Genomic DNA, 19,969 nt, shown 5'->3' on the forward strand with positions numbered 1-19,969 from the left:
GCTGGTGACAGAGCACATCTACAGATGCAGGAGAACTGGACCAAATTGTTTACTGGAAGCAATGCACATCACTGCTTAAGGCTTCACTCAAGCATTTGAAGCTGCTCTTGTCACAGCCATCAACAGCTGAAACAGGACACAGCATTCAGAATGACTAACACAGAGTGATATGAATATCACAATATAGCTCTCAGTGAAGGTAATAGAGGCATTTAGCTGATAATGGTTCAATGAATTGACTTTAGAAGTGATGGATAGAAACTTAGAGCAAAGAATCCTCCTGCTCATCCACTTAGGTACCAATTGCTGTGTTTAAAAATGCCAATGATACAGGTCCCAACTGCTCTTACTGTGCTGGCATTGTCTGAGCTGCCAAGACAATGCTCAGGGATGGAAAAGAAAGGCTGTAAAATGTTCTTGTCATGCTTTGTCATCATCATTAGTAATGGGTGAGAACAGAGGTGGAGTAACAAAACCATTAGTACCAGTAGTTTTCTGGTCTGGGGTGAGAAAAGCTGCTCTTTGCATAGAAGCCAAACTTCTGGCTCAGTGTGAACCCACAAGGTTTCACTAGTCCAAAATGTCAAGGTGAAGCTTTTCAGCTGCAGTGATGTGCTGTGGCAGAGCCAGACACAGTGAATATGAGGGAAGAATCCTGTGGTTCCACTTAATACTTTAAAGCAGCCTGAGTTAAGCAGCCCTTCCCTCTCCAAACAGCAGGTTTTCTCCTCACAGATGCATGCAGGCACAGACAAGGGAAGTGAACAGCTACTTTACCTGGTTCATACTATCTTCAGTTACCAATGAGAGAAACTGTCATATCACTAACAGATGGGAGAATATTAGCAATGAGATTTAATGACCTTTCAATGGATATGATCATTAACTTCACACAAGATTTAACCTCCAGTTAGCTAGAAATGGTCCCATTGGTAAAATTTGAGCTTTTGGAATTATGTAGGATTTTAAGTCCTTACTTCTACAGGTTAAAGTACTTAATGCTAAGCCCTCTCCAGATTTTAGATGCTTGACATTTAATTATTGAATGCTTGACAGAGTCGTCAAGTGTTCCAAGAGAGGAAGAGGTTTAGGGAATTGCCCTATGACAACACTTCTGACCTTCAGTGCCTAATTGAGTGACATACAAACACAGCAGCCTACCACCTCATGGATTAATCAAGAGGCTTCTTCATCCCCTGCATTGTTGAGTTATGGGCAGCATGGATTATTTGTTAAGATAATGCTGCCTAAGAAAAAGCTTTTCTTGTAATTGTGCAGGCACCAATGACAGCATCAGTGCAGTGGGATTCCCCCTTTGCCTTGTCTCTTTTAGGCAGACAAGGAGGTGCTGTTCTCTCAAGGCCAAAAGTAGGCTCTTGCTGGGAAAAATCATTTCCACAGCAAGAAACCTAAAACCAGAGAGCATTTGGCAGGCTTTAGAAGGTGCAAGTCCCACTGCAGATTTAACCTGCAGAAGTTTCTTGAAGGCTCTGCCATACCACAGCTGGGAAAGTTCTCAACTATTCCACATTCTGAGTTAAAGGGATCACTTAGCCTGCAATTGGCAGTGTCCAAGTGGGTGGTAACCTGTTACTAAAAGCTGACAATTAGCAGCATTTACCTGTCCTCTTGCACAGCAGCATCATCAAATGCCTGGGAGATGTGCTTCAGCTGGCAGATCCTGGAGGAAACCAGCTCCAGCTCATAGTCAAACTCTCTGCAAACAGAATGGTCATTACTAAAGACCAAACCAAACCCCAACAGAATAAGGTTTACAAAGGAATGTGGCTTACATCTTTCTGCTGCTAGGAGCAGGTGATGAATAAGGGCTCTTGAGTGCTGCTGCTCTTCTTGATCTCCGGAGAGAGACAGCATCTTTGCCAAACCAGGATGCCAAACCCTTGCATTCCCTGCGTTCTGACAGCCTCTTTGGCCTAAGCAAGGCTCTTTTGCTGGATCTTGGGGTGCCTTTGGAACTGGCTGCTGACTCCTTAAGGCAAGAAGTTCGAGGTGTGGTACCTCTTTTCTTGGCAGAATTGGTGGCACAGCTTCTGCTGGTGGATTCAGATGGAAAGGTCACCTTGGAGCGCACTGGGCTTTGGCAAGACTTCTGTATTTTCTGCAAGATGCATTAGACAGACATGTTATGCTAAATTAACTCCTTTGGGCTGGAGTTTGAAACCAGAGAGACAAGGAAAAATTGAGCTGAACCCTTAGCTTTCGTTCTCATACCAGTTTTAAACTAGCACGAATGCTTCTCAACCTCTGTACCCATTTGTGCTGGGGGAGTCATTTCTTTCCCCAAGTCTAACTTTTCAAGGACTTCACCAGGCATTGGAACACAGCTCCTGTGCAGGAAAGAGCCAGGCTCCCTAACACACAACTAATGCAGTTACAATCAGAGGTCTCCACCCTTTGGTGGAAAGTGCAAGCTCAAGTTTGCTACCCTGATACCATTAGTAGGTTTTGTCAGTCCAGGTTTAGACTGACTGTAATGAAGAACATGCTAAAAAATAATATGGGTATAGGAAAAGGAATAAAAAAAAATAATCCAAAGAACCACACATTTATCAGAAACAATTCTTTACAAGCAATGGCAGTCTACCCACCTTCCTCCTTGTGAAGGCTGCTTTGCCATACATGATGAAATACAGTAGGAGAAGAGCATTTGCTTAGTTTCAGCAGAACTTTGACTTCATTGCTATGTCTTATAGGTCTTCTTTTCACCTTCCTTCCTGTTCTGCCAGAACCACAATTTGCCTCTCTATAATTCAGGATGGGTATTAAGGCTAGGAGACAACCTTTCTGGTGTGCAAGTGCATGGGACAGACTCCCTGGAATGCAGCTTCCTGTACAGAGTCCAGAAATCATAGTACAGAAATTGAAGCAAAAAAAATAAACTACCATGCTCCACTGCAAAGCCAAAGTACCTGGGACACTGTTCCAAAAGCATTTTTTGCTGTTCTTCTGAGAGTCTGAAGAGTTTGGCACTTCTGTCTTGCTTCCAGGCTTTCCCAAGTTGGGGTCTTGTGAAAATCCATCTCTACTTGCTTTAGTGGGACTCGCTTCCGTAGAGACATGCGGATGGTATTGAGAGAACTCAGAGAAGGCCTTGTCCTGAATTTGTCAGGGACAGAGCTCTCATTCTCATCAAAGTCACCCAGGAGGTGGTGTTTCCGCCAGGACATCGTGGCCTTGACGTTCTGTAGCACAGATGCCATCTTGGTCCAATTCTCGGTCGACCTTATTCCTAAAACACTTGGAACAAGAGCAAAGTATAGAGCACTGTGACAAAAGAGAGATGGAAATTGTTGTACAATACATTGTCACATCTGCCTGAGACAACTAAATCACAGCTAAGCAGACTTCTGCTTGAAGGAGAATGTAATTGATGCCTACAGATTTAGGTCCGTGCATGCCCATGAAGAAGTCTTACACTGCATTTCCAGCACTGGACGTCAAACTTAGAAAGCTGTGAGACTCAAGTTTGTGAGGTAGACTGCTCTGTAACTGCAAATTTCTTTTTGGCATCTTAGATTAAGATCTTGTATCCCAAATTCTTGTCTCCATTAATCAAACCAGCCTTCTGCTGCCAGGCAGATTTACACAGCTGCTGCGGTCTCTTGCCTGAGGTGCTAGCTGAAGGCTCATACAGTTATGATTGTGGATATGAGTCCTGAAACACACAGAATAGTTGCTGGCAGGAGACAGTGGTGGGAAAGGCTAAAATGCCTGTTCTCTATGTGATATCTGACAATTTAAATATCTATAGATACCACTAGAAAATTACTTCTAAACAGCAACTGAAAACGCAAATGTATTTTAGCAATCTGAACCGAGAGTGGATTAATTTTGCCAATACTTCACTGCAGGTTACTGTCAATTAAAAAAAAAACAAACGCTGGAGGGTCTCTACCATCATTACACCTTTTAGGAAAGCCTATTCCTTAGTACTATTCCTTAGTACTTCTGACCTCCCAAACTGTCTCCATCTCTCATAAGTGCTCTTATCTGTGTCAGAAAGCAGTGAGACGCATTGAAATCCTTTTAGTCTCTTCCGTTCCTAGCTCGCAGCTTATCCCCCACAAAAACGGCAGGCAGCTGCCGGGTCAGCCGCAGTGACACGACCCCGCCTCGGGAGCTCATCCCAGCAGCTTCCGCTGGTCAGCCAGGGCTGCACTCCCGCGGCTGTCATTCCCTGCGCTAGCTACCGAGAGTCGAGCACGTACAGATGCGGCCTGGCCAGCACAACCGGCTTTGCCCCGCGGGAGCTGACACGGCGGCACCGGACAAGCGCAGCCCGCACCATTGCTTGGCCCACCGGGCGCTGTTAAAACAAGTGCCAAAGGCGACGCCAAGACCGGAAGAGAGCGGCTCAAGCCTCTCGCACGGCCGGGAACCGCAGGCCGCAGCCAGCCTGCTGGGGCAGCTGCTGGGGTCTGTACTCACAGCAACGAACGGAACCAGGCGCAGCCACTGCAGCCAAAAGCCTTCTCGCGCTGCCACTACCCCTGCCACTGCCGCCGCGTTTAAACGACACCCCGCCCACCCCGGCTGGCCGGATTGGCGCCGCTGCCGCGGTCCAGTCCCATTGGCCATGCTGCTGCCGTAGCTCATTCTTATTGGCTGCGCCGCTGCATGCGCGGCGGCTGTTATGCGGCTTCGCGCCTGCGCAGGAGGTGCGGCTGTTGCGCCGGCGGAGCGATTGGGCTGCTCTGCCTGCGGTGGCGCCTGGGGCCGGGGACGAAGCGGGGACAGGCGGCGGCAGCACAGTTGTGCCTGCTGTAGAGATGCTGATGGCGACTGCTGCCCGAGCACGGCCGCACTGCAGCTCCTCCCTGCCCCCCCGCCGGTTTAGTGCTTTTGCGACCCTATGGTCTAGAGATCCATTGCCTGGCAGAGACAGCTGCTGTGACTGCACAGCTTGCACTGGAAGCAGTCTGGCATATCACTCGCTGTGGCAAACCAGGCAGCAAAGAAAGGCCAAGTGCAAACTGTGGCTTGTTTGGGTTGCAAAGCATTTTTTCACTTCGTGGGGTTTTCTTATCCTACCCCAGAGGAAACGAAGACCTGCAAACCATTTGTCTTTGAAACACTTCCACCTAACGTTTCGTTCTGGGAACAGCTGTAGCAAATTCTGGTTTTTTTCCAAAGGTTTGGCTTGTTTGCCACTCACCAGGTTAAACTTGGAGCTGACACTTCAGAGCTGGAGACACCTCCACTGCTAAGATTTGGCCTGGAGGCATGGGGAAGCCAAACCAGTCACACTGCAGGACACCTCCTGAGTCCCACCACTGGCTTATACTTTCTATGAAAGTTCCTCAGAGCTGTGTTTTACATGATGGTGCTGGTACCTCTTTGTATTCACATGCTATAACATGGGTGAGTATAGCTGTTTGCTCTTGCATAAGTTCATTTGTCATGACATCACAAATGTTACCCCTTTTGCTCCATGGTAACCACTGAACTTGGCAGAGGGAAGGCTCAGAGGGAGGGAAATCGAGTCCTGAACTCTGGAGGGAGACTATGAGAGCTGGAAAAGTGCACAGGGAGTCCAGCCTTGACAGTGGTTCGAACTGGTAACTCTGGCATTGTGGTGGTTTGCTCATGTGTTTTACCGCTACCCAGTTGCTCCTCTGGGCCACGAGCTTTCTGCCTGGCTGTTGCAGCGCAACTGAACGTCCTGCTCAGACCTGCTCAGATGGAATAACTTCTAATGTTTCTTACTCTCTAACAGGGATTGTACCTTAATGTCAGGTACAACCTCAGATGATTGTCTTGGAACAGTACTCCAGGAAGATGAGAACAGGCACTAGCTTTGCACTGACAGTACTGTTCAAATGTCTACAGCCCAAAGCAGAGAATACTTTTAGACACACCACAAACCATCACTTACAGCTGATGCTAGCCAAAAGTTTCCAGGGGCTGTGGCTGCTCTATTAGCTCTTGATAGCATTTTGCTGTTTAGCTAGATTGAAGGCCAAAAAAGTTAAAAGGTGTGCCCTGGGCTGGTACTGTGACTGTTCTCCACTCTTTTTTTTCTCTTTTCATATAGGTTAGACTATGGTTTAGAGCCAACAGCTTGTTTGGCTCTGACAGCTTGAGTACAGAGGCAAAGAAAGGATTGTTGGGTTTGAAAGTCAAGAGGCAAACTTTGATCCATTTGCCTGGCAGCTCTTCTGCTGGGAATGGCAAGAAATCTGCCCCCAGCTGTTGCCATCTAAGTTTGGCTCAACACCCAGAAGAGAAGTGGAGAAGCTGTCTTCTCAATGGAAGATAACAGTGAACCTGAGCAGAGCTCCTGGGCTCATCTACCTGATGTGTGTCTGAGGAATATTTTCTCTTGGTTGGACGACAAGGACAGATCTCAGGCTGCCTTGGTATGTGTGAAATGGAGCCGGGTTATGCACTCAGGATCCCTCTGGAGGTGCAGAACCATCACGTTCCACAGCCGCCCATCGAGGGCACACATACTGGAGGTTCAGCGGGCACTGTTCTATGCCAAGAAATTTGGCAAGTATCTGGAGCACCTGGAGATCAAGTTACCAAATCCTTACAGTACTGCCTTCACCCACAAATTTCAAGTGATTATGAGAGATCTTCTGTCACACTTGGGTAAGTGTAACCATCACCTCCTGTCCCTCAGCATCCGGCACCTGGAGTTAGACCGCTACTTCTGGAGGAGTGTGGCCAGGGCTCAGTTCATCAAGCACTTAGCTGCCTTCCTGAAAAGAATGAGCAAGCACCTTGAGTGTCTTGACTTAAAAGGAGCAAGAGCAACCATGGACAATGGCTGTGAGCTGCTGAATTCTCTCAGCTGCATGACAAATCGAAGCTTTATATCTAAACTCAATATTGAGGATTTCTTCAGTCTCCATCTTCATGTCTACAGGAGCAGCTTGTTTCACCAAACCATGTCCAAGTTCCATGGCCTGGTCATCCTGTCTTTCAATTATAACTGCCTCTCTGATGAGCTGCTGGACATCCTGCAGGAGCGCAGCGCTCATTCCCTCCGCACCTTGAATATCAAATGTCACATCCATGACCCTCACGGACAAGTGATCTGGGGAATGTCCTGGGCAAAACTGGCCAAGAGTGCCCCAAAAATGACCGTGAACTTCTTCTTTGAAAGAGTCCTGAAGCATGATCACCTGGCCAGGATCCTGCTGGTAGACATCCCAGTTAGGAGCATCAGTCTACGGAGCTGCTATTGCAATGACCCAGAGTGGATAATGAGACCTACCCTCACCAACCTTCTCCCAGCCTACCAGCGTGTTCTGGAGGTAAGGGACACAACAGTGCTACCTTACTGCAGCATCCCAAAGCTAAGCAAAGGAATCCTAACGGCCTTCTGCATAGCAGCACTTAGCAATAGGAATGTTCAAAGGGTGATTTTCCTAAGTGAGCTGTTCCAGTGTTCCAGCTGTGGTCTAGTTCAGGTAATGAGCCTTGTCTGATTACAGTCCCCATTATGCTAGTTCTCACTGGCAGGCTGATCTTAAGTTGCCCTCAGAAAGCTAAAACACCCAAAATATTGGTGGTTGTAATCCCATCTGTAAGCAGAAAGAACCTTTGAGGCAGGGAAAGATCATTTTTTGTAAGAAAGATTTAGGCTTTTTCTGGTTGTTCAGTCTGGAGAAGAAAAGACTCCAGGGGCACCTTAGAGCTCCCTTCCAATACCTTCCTACAGGAAGGCTGCAGAGGGACTTTTCCTGAGGGTGTCTAGAGACAGGCCAAGGGGGAATGGTTTGAAGCTGAGGGAGAGCAGGGTTAGACTGGAGCTGAGGAAGTTCTTCAGTGTGAGGGTGGTGAGACTCTGGAATAGGCTGCCCAGGGAGGCTGTGGATGCCTCCTCCCTGGGGGTGTTCAAGGCCAGGCTGGATGAGGCCTTGAGCAGCTGATCCTAGCTGACTTCTTTGGGTAAGATGGGGAGAGTCCTCCTCGTTGAATGCCAGTTGCTGTGCTCCCAGGCTGTGTGCAGCAGCACCAACAGTGTTCTTTCCCTTTCAAGAAATTAACTCTGGAATTAAACAATGACTGTGAGCTGCTGGACGAAGAGCTGCTCCAGCTCACCCTAGCATGCAAGAGGTTGTCATATCTGAAGGTCTGGGCATATCTCAGTGTCACCTTTATGGAGAGGCTGCTACAAAACCGTGCAGAAGGGAAATGCATTTTGACTACCATAAAGGTAAGCCTCTGTGCCTCAAAACTCCTGTTCCCTTGCTTTCTGCAATGCCCAGAGAAAGGTGAGGTCCCCATGCCCATAGAATGGTCACTTATGGAACTGGTTAACAACTTTCCCTCTATTTAGCATTATAATGAGCCTGGGAACCACTCAGCTTCCAACCTACTTAGCCATGTACAGAATACCATAGAAATTTAATAAGAAGCCTCAGCAATTCTGCAAGTCCTTCCTAGACTGAGTGCTCTCTGTCACCTCTAGTTCTCAGTCACTTCCCAAGCCCAGTGCTTACATCTGTGCTTAACTTGAGGCAGGTGGGCTGGATCCCACTGAACTGCAAAATAATACAAACACATCTGACTCCTAAGGGTGCTGTGTTGAGCTGGGGCCAACCCATAGCTGTAGTTGGTGCAAACCATGCTGTCATGCTACTGGATGTGCTAGATTCTGAACTCAGTAGATCCTCCCAGATCTGTGCAGATCCCAGGGATGCATCAGTACTTGGGAGTAAAAGGAACCTTGCTCTTCCCAAAAGTTGTCAGGAGATGACGTTTTCAGTCAGTTTGGAGTGAAAACAGGGTCAAACCTCAAAATTTTATTCAAGCCTGTGGAATTTGCCTTCTTTAGATCCCTCATTGTTCACAGAGGCTTCTTCTTGCCATGAGCTGTAATGGGCTGTGCCTGTTCCACATATCTAAGAGACCCAACTGTCATTGATGCACAGGTCAAGATTTACACAGCCGAGCAAGACGCCGCTGAGAAGGATCAGCTGCTGTGTGCTATCTACAGGAAATTCAAACACCTGATTGACTCAGAGCTTAATTATTTTGCCACCACCTACACAGTGCAGTAAACCACAGGCAGAGAGAACACCCAGTGATGTCTGCAGGCAATGAACAGAGCCTTTTGGAGGGCATTAAAGGGATTTGAATCTTAGCAGCAGTGCCTCTGAGAGTGAGATACCAGTGCAGCAAAGTTTTATACTCCATGCATTAAAGTGTTGGACTGAAAACTGTTCTCCTGTGCCTCCAGTAGCATTTATTCTTGCCCCTGCTTTGTTTTTCTTCACCAGAATCAAAGGAAGCAGTGAGCCCTTTTCCACTCTTCCAGGCATCTCTAGCAAAAAGAAAGCCACTTCTCATGGTAAAGCCTCCAACACCTTGCCAAGGAGCTCATCTCCTTGGTTCCATTTTACAAACAGGGAAACCGAGGCATGGGGTGAGGAAATGGTTGGTACTTGGTCTTGTTACACCTCATACAACTGCCCTCAGCCCCTCCATCCAGCCTGTCCAGGCCCCTTTGCAGAGCCTTCCTACCCTCCAGCAGATCAGCAGTGCCACCCACTTTAGAGCACAGATAGCTATGAAACAGGTAGCTGTAATTACCAGCTAGGTTTTAATTACTTTGCACAACTAGAACCATGAGAGCATTGAGCCAAACCAATTAACTCTGGAGGTTTGTCAATAAGATTCCAGCAGGAGCTGGCTCTCTGCAGCACACACCAGCTCCCACATGATGCCTTCAGAAGTTGTTAATGCAAACAGACTCTCTCATTTGCATGCAGAGCACTTCATCAATGTACAGGGAATTCTCCTTGACCTGGATCTCCTCCTCCAAGGAAAGCTGTCGGCGGCTCAGACCTTTCAACACTGTCTCAGCCTCTGCCAATGTGTCCTGTAATCTAACAGGGAAAATACAGAGAGGCTTTAGCTGACAGCACACAGACAGATTCTTTTCCTGAGAGAAAAATAGAGGGAAAGGGATTCAGACTGAGAAGAGCCATGCAGCTTCTCTTCAAGTGTCCTGCCTTTAAAGGAAAAGTAGTTCCCAGCCTTTCAGGGAGACCATAAGAGGGACATGGAGCTGCTGAAGTGGGTCCAGAGGAGGGCCAGGAAGATGATTAGAGGGCTGCACCACCTCCCCTGCGGGGATAGACTGAGAGAGTTAGGGCTGTTCATCCTGGACAGCAGAAGGCTCTGGGGAGACCTTATAGCAGCCTTCCAGTACCTGAGGAGGGGACTTTTCATAAGGGCTTGTAGTGACAGGACAATGGGCAATGGCTTTGAGCTGGAAGAGAGGAGATTTAGACTGGACATGAGGAAGAAATTCTTTACAGTGAGGGAATTGAGACACTGGAACAGGTTGCCCAGGGGCTCCCTCCCTGGAGGTGTTGAAGGCTGAGTTGGATGAGTCCTTGAGCAACCTGGGCTGGTGGAAGGTGTCCTTGCCTGTGGCAGGGGGCTGGAACTGGATGATCTTTAAGATCCCTTCCAAGCCAAACCATTCTGTGAGTTCATGAATCTATAAACAGCTGAGAGTCAGTGTTACTTTGACTCATTCAATTAACCCAGTCGTTTATACAACAGCTTCTCCTCTTCCATCATTTCCACTTGCCTTTGAATGTTTTGTGTGATCTCCTGGACTTCACTGGTCAGCCTGTGCTGCACTGGGTCGTAACACAGCTCCACGTTGGGCCGGCAGTTCCGAGCTTCCAAGCGGGTGTGAGCCACTTTAGCAGGTCCCTCTTTGTCAGCAATTGCTTTCCTCAAGGCTGCAATGTTCTTCTCCTGCGAGGCAGTCTCATCCAGCACCTTTAACAGTTGCAGCAATAGCAGTCACAGGCACACTCCTGCTGCTGAGATGTTATTTCATCAAAGGGTATTTCTAGTTGATTGGATACAGCTGGGTGATAGGTTGGACTGGATGATCTTGGAGGTCTCTTCCAACCTGGCTGAGTCTATGATTCTATTCTATGATTCTATTCACAAAGGGCAGCCAGGATTGCGATTCCTTTACTGGAAAGCAGCTGACACTGTTCTGACTGTTCTGGACATTTATGCTCAGCTATTCATTTCTCCTATTAACACTCAGCTGTCATGTAGTAAATTTTGAGAGCATTGCCCTTGATTCTCTTCAGTAGTTATCACAGTTGTGACAGTTTTACAGGAGTCCCATGTGCTTAAAATTCACAAGGGAAACCCTAACTTTACTGATGCCTACTGCAGCACCTACATCAAGTGACTCATTCCACAAATTCAGCACACAGAGCTGAGAAAACAAAATCCAAGCTGATTTGGGGCAGGGAGGGGAACAAGACGTGGCAGGAGCTGCCAATACTGCAAAGGTGAAAACATTGAAGCAAAGCAGCTTAAGCCACAGGACTGAGAAAAGTGGTAGATGATCCAAGCCCACTGGTGCTGCCCTTTCACTGCCCATCCCTTACCATTGCAAGCAGTGTCTCCAGCTTGTGCTTTGCATCCTTGACTTCCTTCACCCTGTTTGTGAGGGCAGTGTTCACCACCTCGCGCTGCTTGCGCAGGTCGCTGGCTGTCTGGGAGAGGATGCTGTCAATCAGTGCCCTCAGTGCCAGAGAATTGCTCCTCTGCTTCTCAGCCTTCTCAACATTTACGTTGGAGAAATCCACCCAGTCCTCAAGGCTGACAAAACTGAAAAGAGAGTCAAACTGAAAAGAGAGTCAAACCTGAAAAGAGAGTCAAACTGAAAAGAGAGTCAAACCTGAAAAGAGAGTCAAACTGAAAAGAGAGTCAAACTGAAAAGAGTCAAAACTGAAAAGAGAGTCAAACTGAAGAGTCAAACTGAAAAGAGAGTCAAACCTGAAAAGAGAGTCAAACCTGAAAAGAGAGTCAAACCGAAAAGAGAGTCAAACTGAAAAGAGAGTCAAACCTGAAAAGAGAGTCAAACCTGAAAAGAGAGTCAAACCTGAAAAGAGAGTCAAACCGAAAAGTGTCAAACTGAAAAGAGAGTCAAACTGGAGAGTCAAACTGAAAAGAGAGTCAAAACTGAAAAGAGAGTCAAACTGAAAAGAGAGTCAAACTGAAAAGAGAGTCAAAACTGAAAAGAGAGTCAAACTGAAAAGAGAGTCAAACTGAAAAGAGAGTCAAACTGAAAAGAGAGTCAAACTGAAAAGAGTCAAACTGAAAAGAGAGTCAAACTGAAAAGAGAGTCAAACTGAAAAGAGAGTCAAACTGAAAAGAGTCAAAACTGAAAAGAGAGTCAAACTGGAAAGAGTCAAACTGGAAAGAGAGTCAAACTGAAAAGAGAGTCAAAACTGAAAAGAGAGTCAAACTGAAAAGAGAGTCAAACTGAAAAGAGAGTCAAACTGAAAAGAGTCAAAACTGAAAAGAGAGTCAAACTGGAAAGAGTCAAACTGGAAAGAGAGTCAAACTGAAAAGAGAGTCAAAACTGAAAAGAGAGTCAAACTGAAAAGAGAGTCAAACCTGGAAAGAGAGTCAAACTGAAAAGAGAGTCAAACTGAAAAGAGAGTCAAACTGGAAAGAGAGTCAAACTGGAAAGAGAGTCAAACTGAAAAGAGAGTCAAACTGAAAAGAGAGTCAAACTGAAAAGAGAGTCAAACTGAAAAGAGAGTCAAACTGAAAAGTTTTTGGCTGGCAGCTTCAGGGCCTCTGTGACTTCACAGCTCTGTAATCATCACTCTGTGAAACAAAGAGCTGTGGCCTGCAGGTCCCAGGGATTGCCACTTGTGCTGGGAATGCTGCAGTTACAAAATAAAGACCCTCTCCTGTTGCAAACACTCCAGACAAGGGTAAGATGGAAACAAGTCACAGAGCAACTTTGTTATCATTTTTCTAATGACAGGTTGAGTTGTGGGGGAAACACAGAGCATGACCAATGTTTCTTAGAATACCTTTTGCTGTGAGAAGCTCATCAGGAGCCAGCAGTGCTCTAATTCAGCCCAGAAGGCAAATCATGTGCGGGGCTGCATCAGGAGGAGTGTGGGCAACAGGGCACGAGAGGGGATTATGGCTCTTCACTCTGCCCTTGTGAGACCCCACCTCAAATACTGTGTCCAGTTCTGGTATCCCAGCATAAGGAGGACACAGAGCTGTTGGAGTGGGTCCAGAGGAGCCCACAAAGATGATCCAAGGGCTGGAGCACCTCTACTATATTAAAACAGGCTGAGGGACCTGGGGGTGTTCAGCCTGGAGAAGATAAGACTCTGGGGAGCCTTAGAGCTGCCTTCCAATACCTAAAGCAATCCTACAGGAAGGCTGCAGAGGGACTTTTCATGAGGCTGGAAGAGGCTGCCCAGGGAGGCTGTGGCTGCCTCCTCCCTCAGGGTATTCCAGGCTAGGTTTGAGGCCTTGAGCAGCTGAGTCTAGTTCAGAGGTGTCCCTGCCCATGGTGGGGAGGTTGGAGTAGATGATCTCTGAGGTCCCTTCCAACCTAAGCAATTCTATGATTCTGTGATTAATGAAGCTGTTATTAGCAGTGCAGTTCAGCTGTTAGTAATAGGTAACTGTCCACACAAACCATTCACTCTCTCACACAGATCACCACAGTCACTTAACTGCAGCTAGCCAGCCCCCAGCTGCATCCCCAGCACTAGAGACTCACACTTGTGCACTATTGGCTTGCAGGCAGGTGTTTGGGCAGTTCCTCAGAGGGTTCCTGGTTTCATTGGGTGGCTACATAAAGCTGCAATTATCATTTGCATGGAGCAGCCAACACATTCTGGATGTGGTGTGAGCTGAAGAACCTGCTGCTGCATGCTGGAGTGGGATCTTGGGATTGCTGGAACACCTTATGCTAGGGGTATAATGATTGGATGTCCATTGAACTAAATCACCACTTACTTTCCTTCTGGTCTCATTGCATTGTCAGAGTATCTGATACTGGGAGTGTTGTTTGTCAGGTTAGCACAGTAATCATCAATCATCAAAGCTGTGAACTTGTCCTTCAGATCCATTTCCAGGCTGTATTTCTCTGAACGGTTTAGCCTAGAGGGAGAAACAAGCAGAGTCTGAGCCAGTGTGTAGGACTCACAGGTGTCCCTAACAGGAATGCCTGAGGTAAGACAAATGCTGTGATGATATTCTTCATCTATGAGCTGTTGGTTGCAAAGTCCAAAAATCTAGAGCCTTCCAATACCTGAAGGGGTCCTACAGGGAGGCTGCAGAGGGACTTGTCCTGAAGGTGTCTAGAGACAGGACAAGGGGGAATGGTTTGAAGCTGAGGGAAAGCAGGGCTAGAGTGGAGAAAAAAGTTCTTCAGTACAAAGGTGGTGAGACTCTGGAATAGGCTGCCAAGGGAGGCTGTGGATGCCTCCTCCCTGGAGGGGAGGGGCCAGGCTGGATGAGGCCTTGAGCAGCTGAGTCTAGTTGAGAGGTGTCCCTGCCCGTGGCAGGGAGGTTGGAGTAGATGAGCTCTGAGGTCCCTTTCAACCTGACCCATTCTAGGATTCTATGAAAGTTACTTTGGACCTGTGCTCAGCCTGACCCTACAACATCTCAGGCTGACTGTCCTCTTACTTATCAGCTAATCAGTGCTCAGTTATGCTCTTTGCCTCTGCACCTGATTTGCTCATTGGTTTGTTCCAATGTACGTCCAAGCAATGCAATAACCTCCTGGAGGAGCTCAACTTCCTTCCCCAGTTCCTGTTCCACTTCATCATGCACCAAGTCAATCCCAGTTCGCCTCTGCCTAAACAAGAGGAAAGGCCATCAGTTACATGGTTCAAATGCAGACATTGAAGTCCAGCTTCCTAAAGTGAAGGCTTTTCCTTGACACAAGGGAAGTTTTTCTTCCATGGGTTTGTTCCCCAGTTTTACAGACCTAAAGCTGAACTGCAGAGAAAGGCAAGCCCTTATTTTGCTATTTTTTAATTATTTGTTAAAGGTCCATTACCTATTTTTTTTTTTTAATCTCTGAATGCTTTTCTTTTCAGTCATCTCACCTGTTCAGGAGACACTTCTGGGCAATCATGAGTGGCTCTTTGCAGCTCTCCAAAGATTTCTCCAGCCTAGTCTTGAAAGTCAGCAGTACCTCTGTCTCATGAACAATTTGTTCAAGTTTGTTATCTAATTCTTGCTTCCAGAACTTTATTTCTTTCTGCCTCTGTTCTGCAGAATTCAAATTGCAAGCAAGTATTAATGCAAACTCCTCTTACATGCCAGAACACTGTGGGTCAGGTCTTACCTATGGCTAAAAATAGACTTACTCCATAGTGGAGTGCATGTAGTGCTGTAGGCTGCTGTGTGGAGACAGTTTTGCAACTGTCAGTTTGGTTTGGACAGCTTTCTGTGTGCTTTGGATTAATAATTTCGTTGTTACAAAACAAAGAATCTGCCTAAAACGAACAAACAACAACAAAAAAGTAACTGTTTTGCTTTTTTCCATGAGCCTGGGGAGCATGGCATGGACACATTCCTGTTCAACACCCGCTGGTTTTCTAACTCCATCTTAATCACACAGCTTAAAAACCACCTCTTGACAGCTCCATCTTAAGCATCTATCTCAGGTAACACATCTGGACAGCTGCAGATCAGATGGGGTTACCTATTTTCTTGTTGACATCACTCTGGGTTTTCTGAGTTGTCTTTTCTATTTCATCCAGCAGCCTCTGACTCTCAGCTACAGTGCGCTCTGACCTGCATTTCTGAGACTCAGTGCTGGCATGCTGCATCTGGTTTGCAAGGTCCCATTCTGAGGGGTGAAACTTGGGTGGAGCTTGCAACAGTCTGGCCATTGAGTTTTGGGAAGATTCTGGATGCAACACAGGTCAGTTCTTGGAATGTGGAACCTAAAAAGAGGAACAGCATGATATATTTGCCTGCAGAAGCATGAAAAGGAGAAGGCAGATCCATGAAGGTGAGAAAAATGCTTGCCCCTTTTACCTGCAAAGTTACAAAGGTATGAAAAGAGTCAAGGCTTCCCAAGGCTTTGTTAAGGTGTAAGGGAAAGATTTTACAGTGGGAGAATGAAGAAAGAGAAGAATTTGGGAAGAGGAGAGAGAGTGAAAGGCTTGAAAGTAGAACTGAGACTACAAGATTGGCTGTTGCAATAGGAGACCTGTGAGGAAGGATGAAATTACTAAGTGGACAAACTGAGCAAGAGTGAACAAATACAAAAGTCTCCTGCAGACAGCTGCTCCACAGCCACGCACATCTTTGCCCAAATTCCAGCACAGGTACCCTTAAAACAAGCCCTTTTCTCCCTCACACACCTCTTAGCTGATGCTGCTCCTAGCCTGGACTGCTTCCAGGGTCAAACTCAGGCAGTGTCACATCCAAGTCCCCTTCGCTGAGGGGTGGTGGTGTTTGCTCCCAGCTGTCTTCCAGCCTTAAGCTCCGCAGCAGCAGCAGCAGCACATAGTTTGTTTGGGTTTTGTTTTTTGTTTTTTCAAATGTGCGACTAAATCTTGCAGGAGGTGGCTCGGAAGAGCATGGAAGGTAAACAAACCGGTTGCTATGGGAACAGCAACGGCACCTCCAGCAGCCTTCTGCTGCTGCACCGGGTGGAAGAAGCACAGCACACACAAGCCAGCTGTGCCTCCTTTCACCCATTCCCGGATACAATCTGTCTGGAAATAAAAATTTATTATTTGTACATTCATTGAGAGAGTTCCCACAGCTCTGGCCATAGGCACTTGTTGCAGAAATGCATAAGGATTGTGAAAGCAAATGAAAGGTTTGTTAAGCAACCAGGCACCTCCAGTATCAGTCATAAAATATCCTTAGCAATATGCTCCAGCTTTGTTACAACTATGTTATTTTTCTGGGAAAGGAATTGAGAGACAGAGAGAGGAAATGAAGGAGACATCAGATGGTAGAGTTATGCCCCTTCTGTATAGCCCTGCTGTAGTTTAGATCAGAGCAGGGGGGCTCAGAGCTCCCAACAAGGTTCAAAGAAGAGTGCAGTGATACTTGCTGGTTGTGCTGGTCAAAAGTTGAGCTGGTCCAAGACAGAAAAGTGGGAAGCATCTGCAATTGTTGGCTGCAAACACAGTGCAGTGACAGCTAGAAAGCAGCTAATTAATGAGCTTTAATTTCAAACTATTCTCTTAGTGGTGATAAAAAGAGGTAACTACAGTGCCTCTCATGCCAGCTGCCATGTAAGCAGCAAGCCAGGGGTTCAGCTGGAGAAACAACCTCTTGGGGAAAAATGCAAGTAGTTCAGAGTTAGCCAAGGAAAAAGACAAGCTTCAGAAGACAGGGCTCATAGAACTGAGAGGAGAAGGCCTCAGAGATTGAAGAAGCAGCAGAGAATGAAGTGCAAGGCAAGCAAGGAAAATGAATGACAGCTATGAACTGATGCAAGGGCTGGAAAGCTGTGGCCACAAAGACTCAACAGGCTCCCGATTCACGAGGCAAAGCTTAAGTATGCCGAGGCTGAACAATGCTCAAAATGGATTATACAGATATCACACATGCTGCTACCGAGGCAGTGAACTGGGAGGTTTCCAGCGGTTAAATCACTGCAGCCTTCCTGAAGCTGCTAACAGTGTGCGGCTCAGCAAGCCACAGCGGGAAAACCGAGGCAAGGACCAGGAAAATTCAGAAAGGCATAAGAATGAAAAGGGTTGGTAATTCCTGACATCGTTTAGCAATTTACAAGGCGGGGAAATGACCCCGAGGCAGTCACGATTCCACCGTCCCCCGCTCCGGCGTGGCCCAGCCAGGCTCCTCCCGCCAGCGGCACAACACCCGCGGCGGCCCCTGCCATCTGCCCACCCGCGGCGGCCAATTGGCTGTCTCCCTGGCCAATCGGCTGTGGCCGCGGCCAATTGGCTGTCTCCTGGGCCAATCGGTTGTGGCCGAGAGCAGTCGGCTGTCCACCCGGACTGGTCGTACGCGCAAGGTGGCAGCGGCGGCGTGGTCCTGGCAGCGCTTTCCGCTGTGTTCCGCGCAGGTAGCTCTAGGGGGGACGTGGCAGACAGCAGCACCTTCCCCATACAACATCCTAAAGCACAGCTGCAGCCGGAGGAGAGCAAATCCTCTTGGCGAGCATGTCAGCTCCCCTGGGGACTGGCAATAATTTTGCTGTCTAGACCTTGCTTTATTTAATTACTCGCTACCAAGCCTAAGGAGACCGAGCACTTACCTGTGTCTCTGGCACTCGCATCACACAGCAAAATCAGCCATGAGCTGGGACTGGGAAAGAACGTGATGCACACAGCCTCTCTTGTTGCAGTTAGGGTGGAACTTGGCTCTGCTAGCCAGTGAAAATACTCTGCTGTAAGAATGCAAATGTGTATCCTGCTTGCCAGCTGTGGACAGATTGCTCATCACACTCTCAGTACTTCTCCACAACACAAGCAGAGTGTGTTTCTGACACCAGCACAGTGAGTTTCTCCTTACAGAGCAGTTGGTGGAGCAACAGCTGTACACTTCTGCAAAATTAAGGCCATTCCAGACAAATCAATAACTGAAGGCAATGGCAGTTGTATGGCAAACACAAACAGCCCACCCAACCTCTGTCCACCTGCATGAAAGCTGAGATTAGCTATAGCAAGGATTCTGCCAGCTTGACCAAATATCAGTCATTTATATTGGGTATTTAAAAGTCCTTCAAAACATTTTGACAGTGTAATAGCAACAGCCTAGCCACACTTTAAACAGAACTTCATAGAATCACAGAATGGCTCAAGTTGGAAGGGACCTCAGAGATCATCTGCTCCAACCTCCCCACCATGGGCAGGGACACCTCTCAACTAGACTCAGCTGCTCGAGGGAGGCATCCACAACCTCCCTGGGCAGCCTGTTCCAGAGTCTCACACTGAAGAACTTCTTCCTCAGCTCCAGTCTAATCCTGCTCTCCCTCAGCTTCAAACCATTTCCCCTTGTCCTGTCTCTAGATACCCCCAGGAAAAGTCCCTCTCCAGCCTTCAGGTATTGGACGGGAGCTCTAAGGTCCCCTGGAGCTTACTAGGCTGAACAACCCCAGCTCCCTCAGCCTGTCCTCATAGCAGATCCAGACTTTCATCAGCGAACATATTTTCCTCTTGTACTCTTTTGGTATTTGTTTGTTTTGCTGTGTTGTTTTTTTCTCTTCCTTTCTTTCTTTTTCTTTTTTTTTCCTCCTCCTGAGACTGCTAACAAACTGATGCATTTGTTCATGGGTTCTGAAGTAAACCTCACTGGAAAGGGAGGCTGAACCAAAATCCTATTCCAAATGCCATTGAACTTCTGTACTTTTTTTTAAACTGAAATTTAGAGCACAGAGCATCAAGACTAGAACAAAAACCTTCTAAGCAAAAACCTTGGATTCTTTTCACTGATTTTCTTTGTTATCTGTCAGTTCATTCTAAAAAGAAGCAGTAAATCTGGAGAGCATTTGACAGATTTTATTATAAAGGGTCACCAATACAGAACCAAAATCATCTTTATAAATATCTACAAAAAGCACAAATGCAGGTTAAAAATCATTCTCCAGCATGAGCAGAGGGCTCCTAGCTTTCAGTTTTTATTTCCTATGACCCTATTCTTAGGGAAAAAAAATCTAATTTTAAAAGACTTTAAAAATACTCTTTTTAAAAACCATGCTGGTTTAGCATCTTTGGTTTTAACATTCAGTGTGAAAACTAAGCTCTGTTGATTAATCAAAGCCTTTTTGTCCAGTTAATGGAGAATTATGTCCCTTTACTGTGGTTTTAATGCTAATTTAACTGAAAACAGAAAGTTGTTGAGGCATTTCAAAACTTGCCTATCACACTGCCTGTCCACCTTGCAGTCAACATGAGCACTGAACAGGTCTTAAAAGATGTATTCCTGTCCACTCTGGAGAGCTGCTTACACCTGGAGCCCAGGTCAAAGCACAGCACAGCTTTGATTTTAATAGTTCAGAGGAGTTTGTACCTTGCTAGCTACCCTCTTTGCTGGAAACCCAAACCATGCAAACACACAGCCTCATACACAGACCAGCTCCAGCTGTTGCTGTTCTTCATGATGAAGAAACTGATCAAGGACTGCCAGTGGAGGATCAGCAGAGCTTTTAAGCAAGTCGCTTTAGATTTGACCATTGTGGACA

General features: G+C 46.9%; 3 protein-coding genes across 3 annotated transcripts; 1 reads left to right on the forward strand and 2 right to left on the reverse strand.

Moving 5' to 3' along the window:
• Nucleotides 1-1,617: 1,617 nt before the first annotated feature.
• On the reverse strand, nt 1,618-3,221 carry PIMREG (PICALM interacting mitotic regulator). Its single transcript, XM_054394450.1, has 3 exons — nt 2,931-3,221; nt 1,794-2,119; nt 1,618-1,717 (listed from the first exon to the last, which is right to left on the reverse strand). The coding sequence occupies exons 1-3, from the start codon at nt 3,219-3,221 to the stop codon at nt 1,618-1,620; spliced, it is 717 nt and encodes a 238-aa protein (XP_054250425.1).
• Nucleotides 3,222-6,269: 3,048 nt separating this feature from the next.
• FBXO39 (F-box protein 39) lies at nt 6,270-9,035 on the forward strand. Its single transcript, XM_054394521.1, has 3 exons — nt 6,270-7,283; nt 8,012-8,188; nt 8,907-9,035. The coding sequence occupies exons 1-3, from the start codon at nt 6,270-6,272 to the stop codon at nt 9,033-9,035; spliced, it is 1,320 nt and encodes a 439-aa protein (XP_054250496.1).
• Nucleotides 9,036-9,703: 668 nt separating this feature from the next.
• TEKT1 (tektin 1) lies at nt 9,704-15,689 on the reverse strand. Its single transcript, XM_054394339.1, has 7 exons — nt 15,500-15,689; nt 14,898-15,063; nt 14,516-14,644; nt 13,798-13,941; nt 11,406-11,628; nt 10,577-10,773; nt 9,704-9,863 (listed from the first exon to the last, which is right to left on the reverse strand). Exons 1-7 carry the CDS (start codon nt 15,687-15,689, stop codon nt 9,704-9,706), a joined length of 1,209 nt encoding a protein of 402 aa, XP_054250314.1.
• Between the last annotated feature and the right edge of the window lie 4,280 nt (nt 15,690-19,969).

The sequence above is a fragment of the Indicator indicator genome, chromosome 30, assembly GCF_027791375.1.
Source record: "Indicator indicator isolate 239-I01 chromosome 30, UM_Iind_1.1, whole genome shotgun sequence".
NCBI lineage: Eukaryota > Metazoa > Chordata > Aves > Piciformes > Indicatoridae > Indicator > Indicator indicator.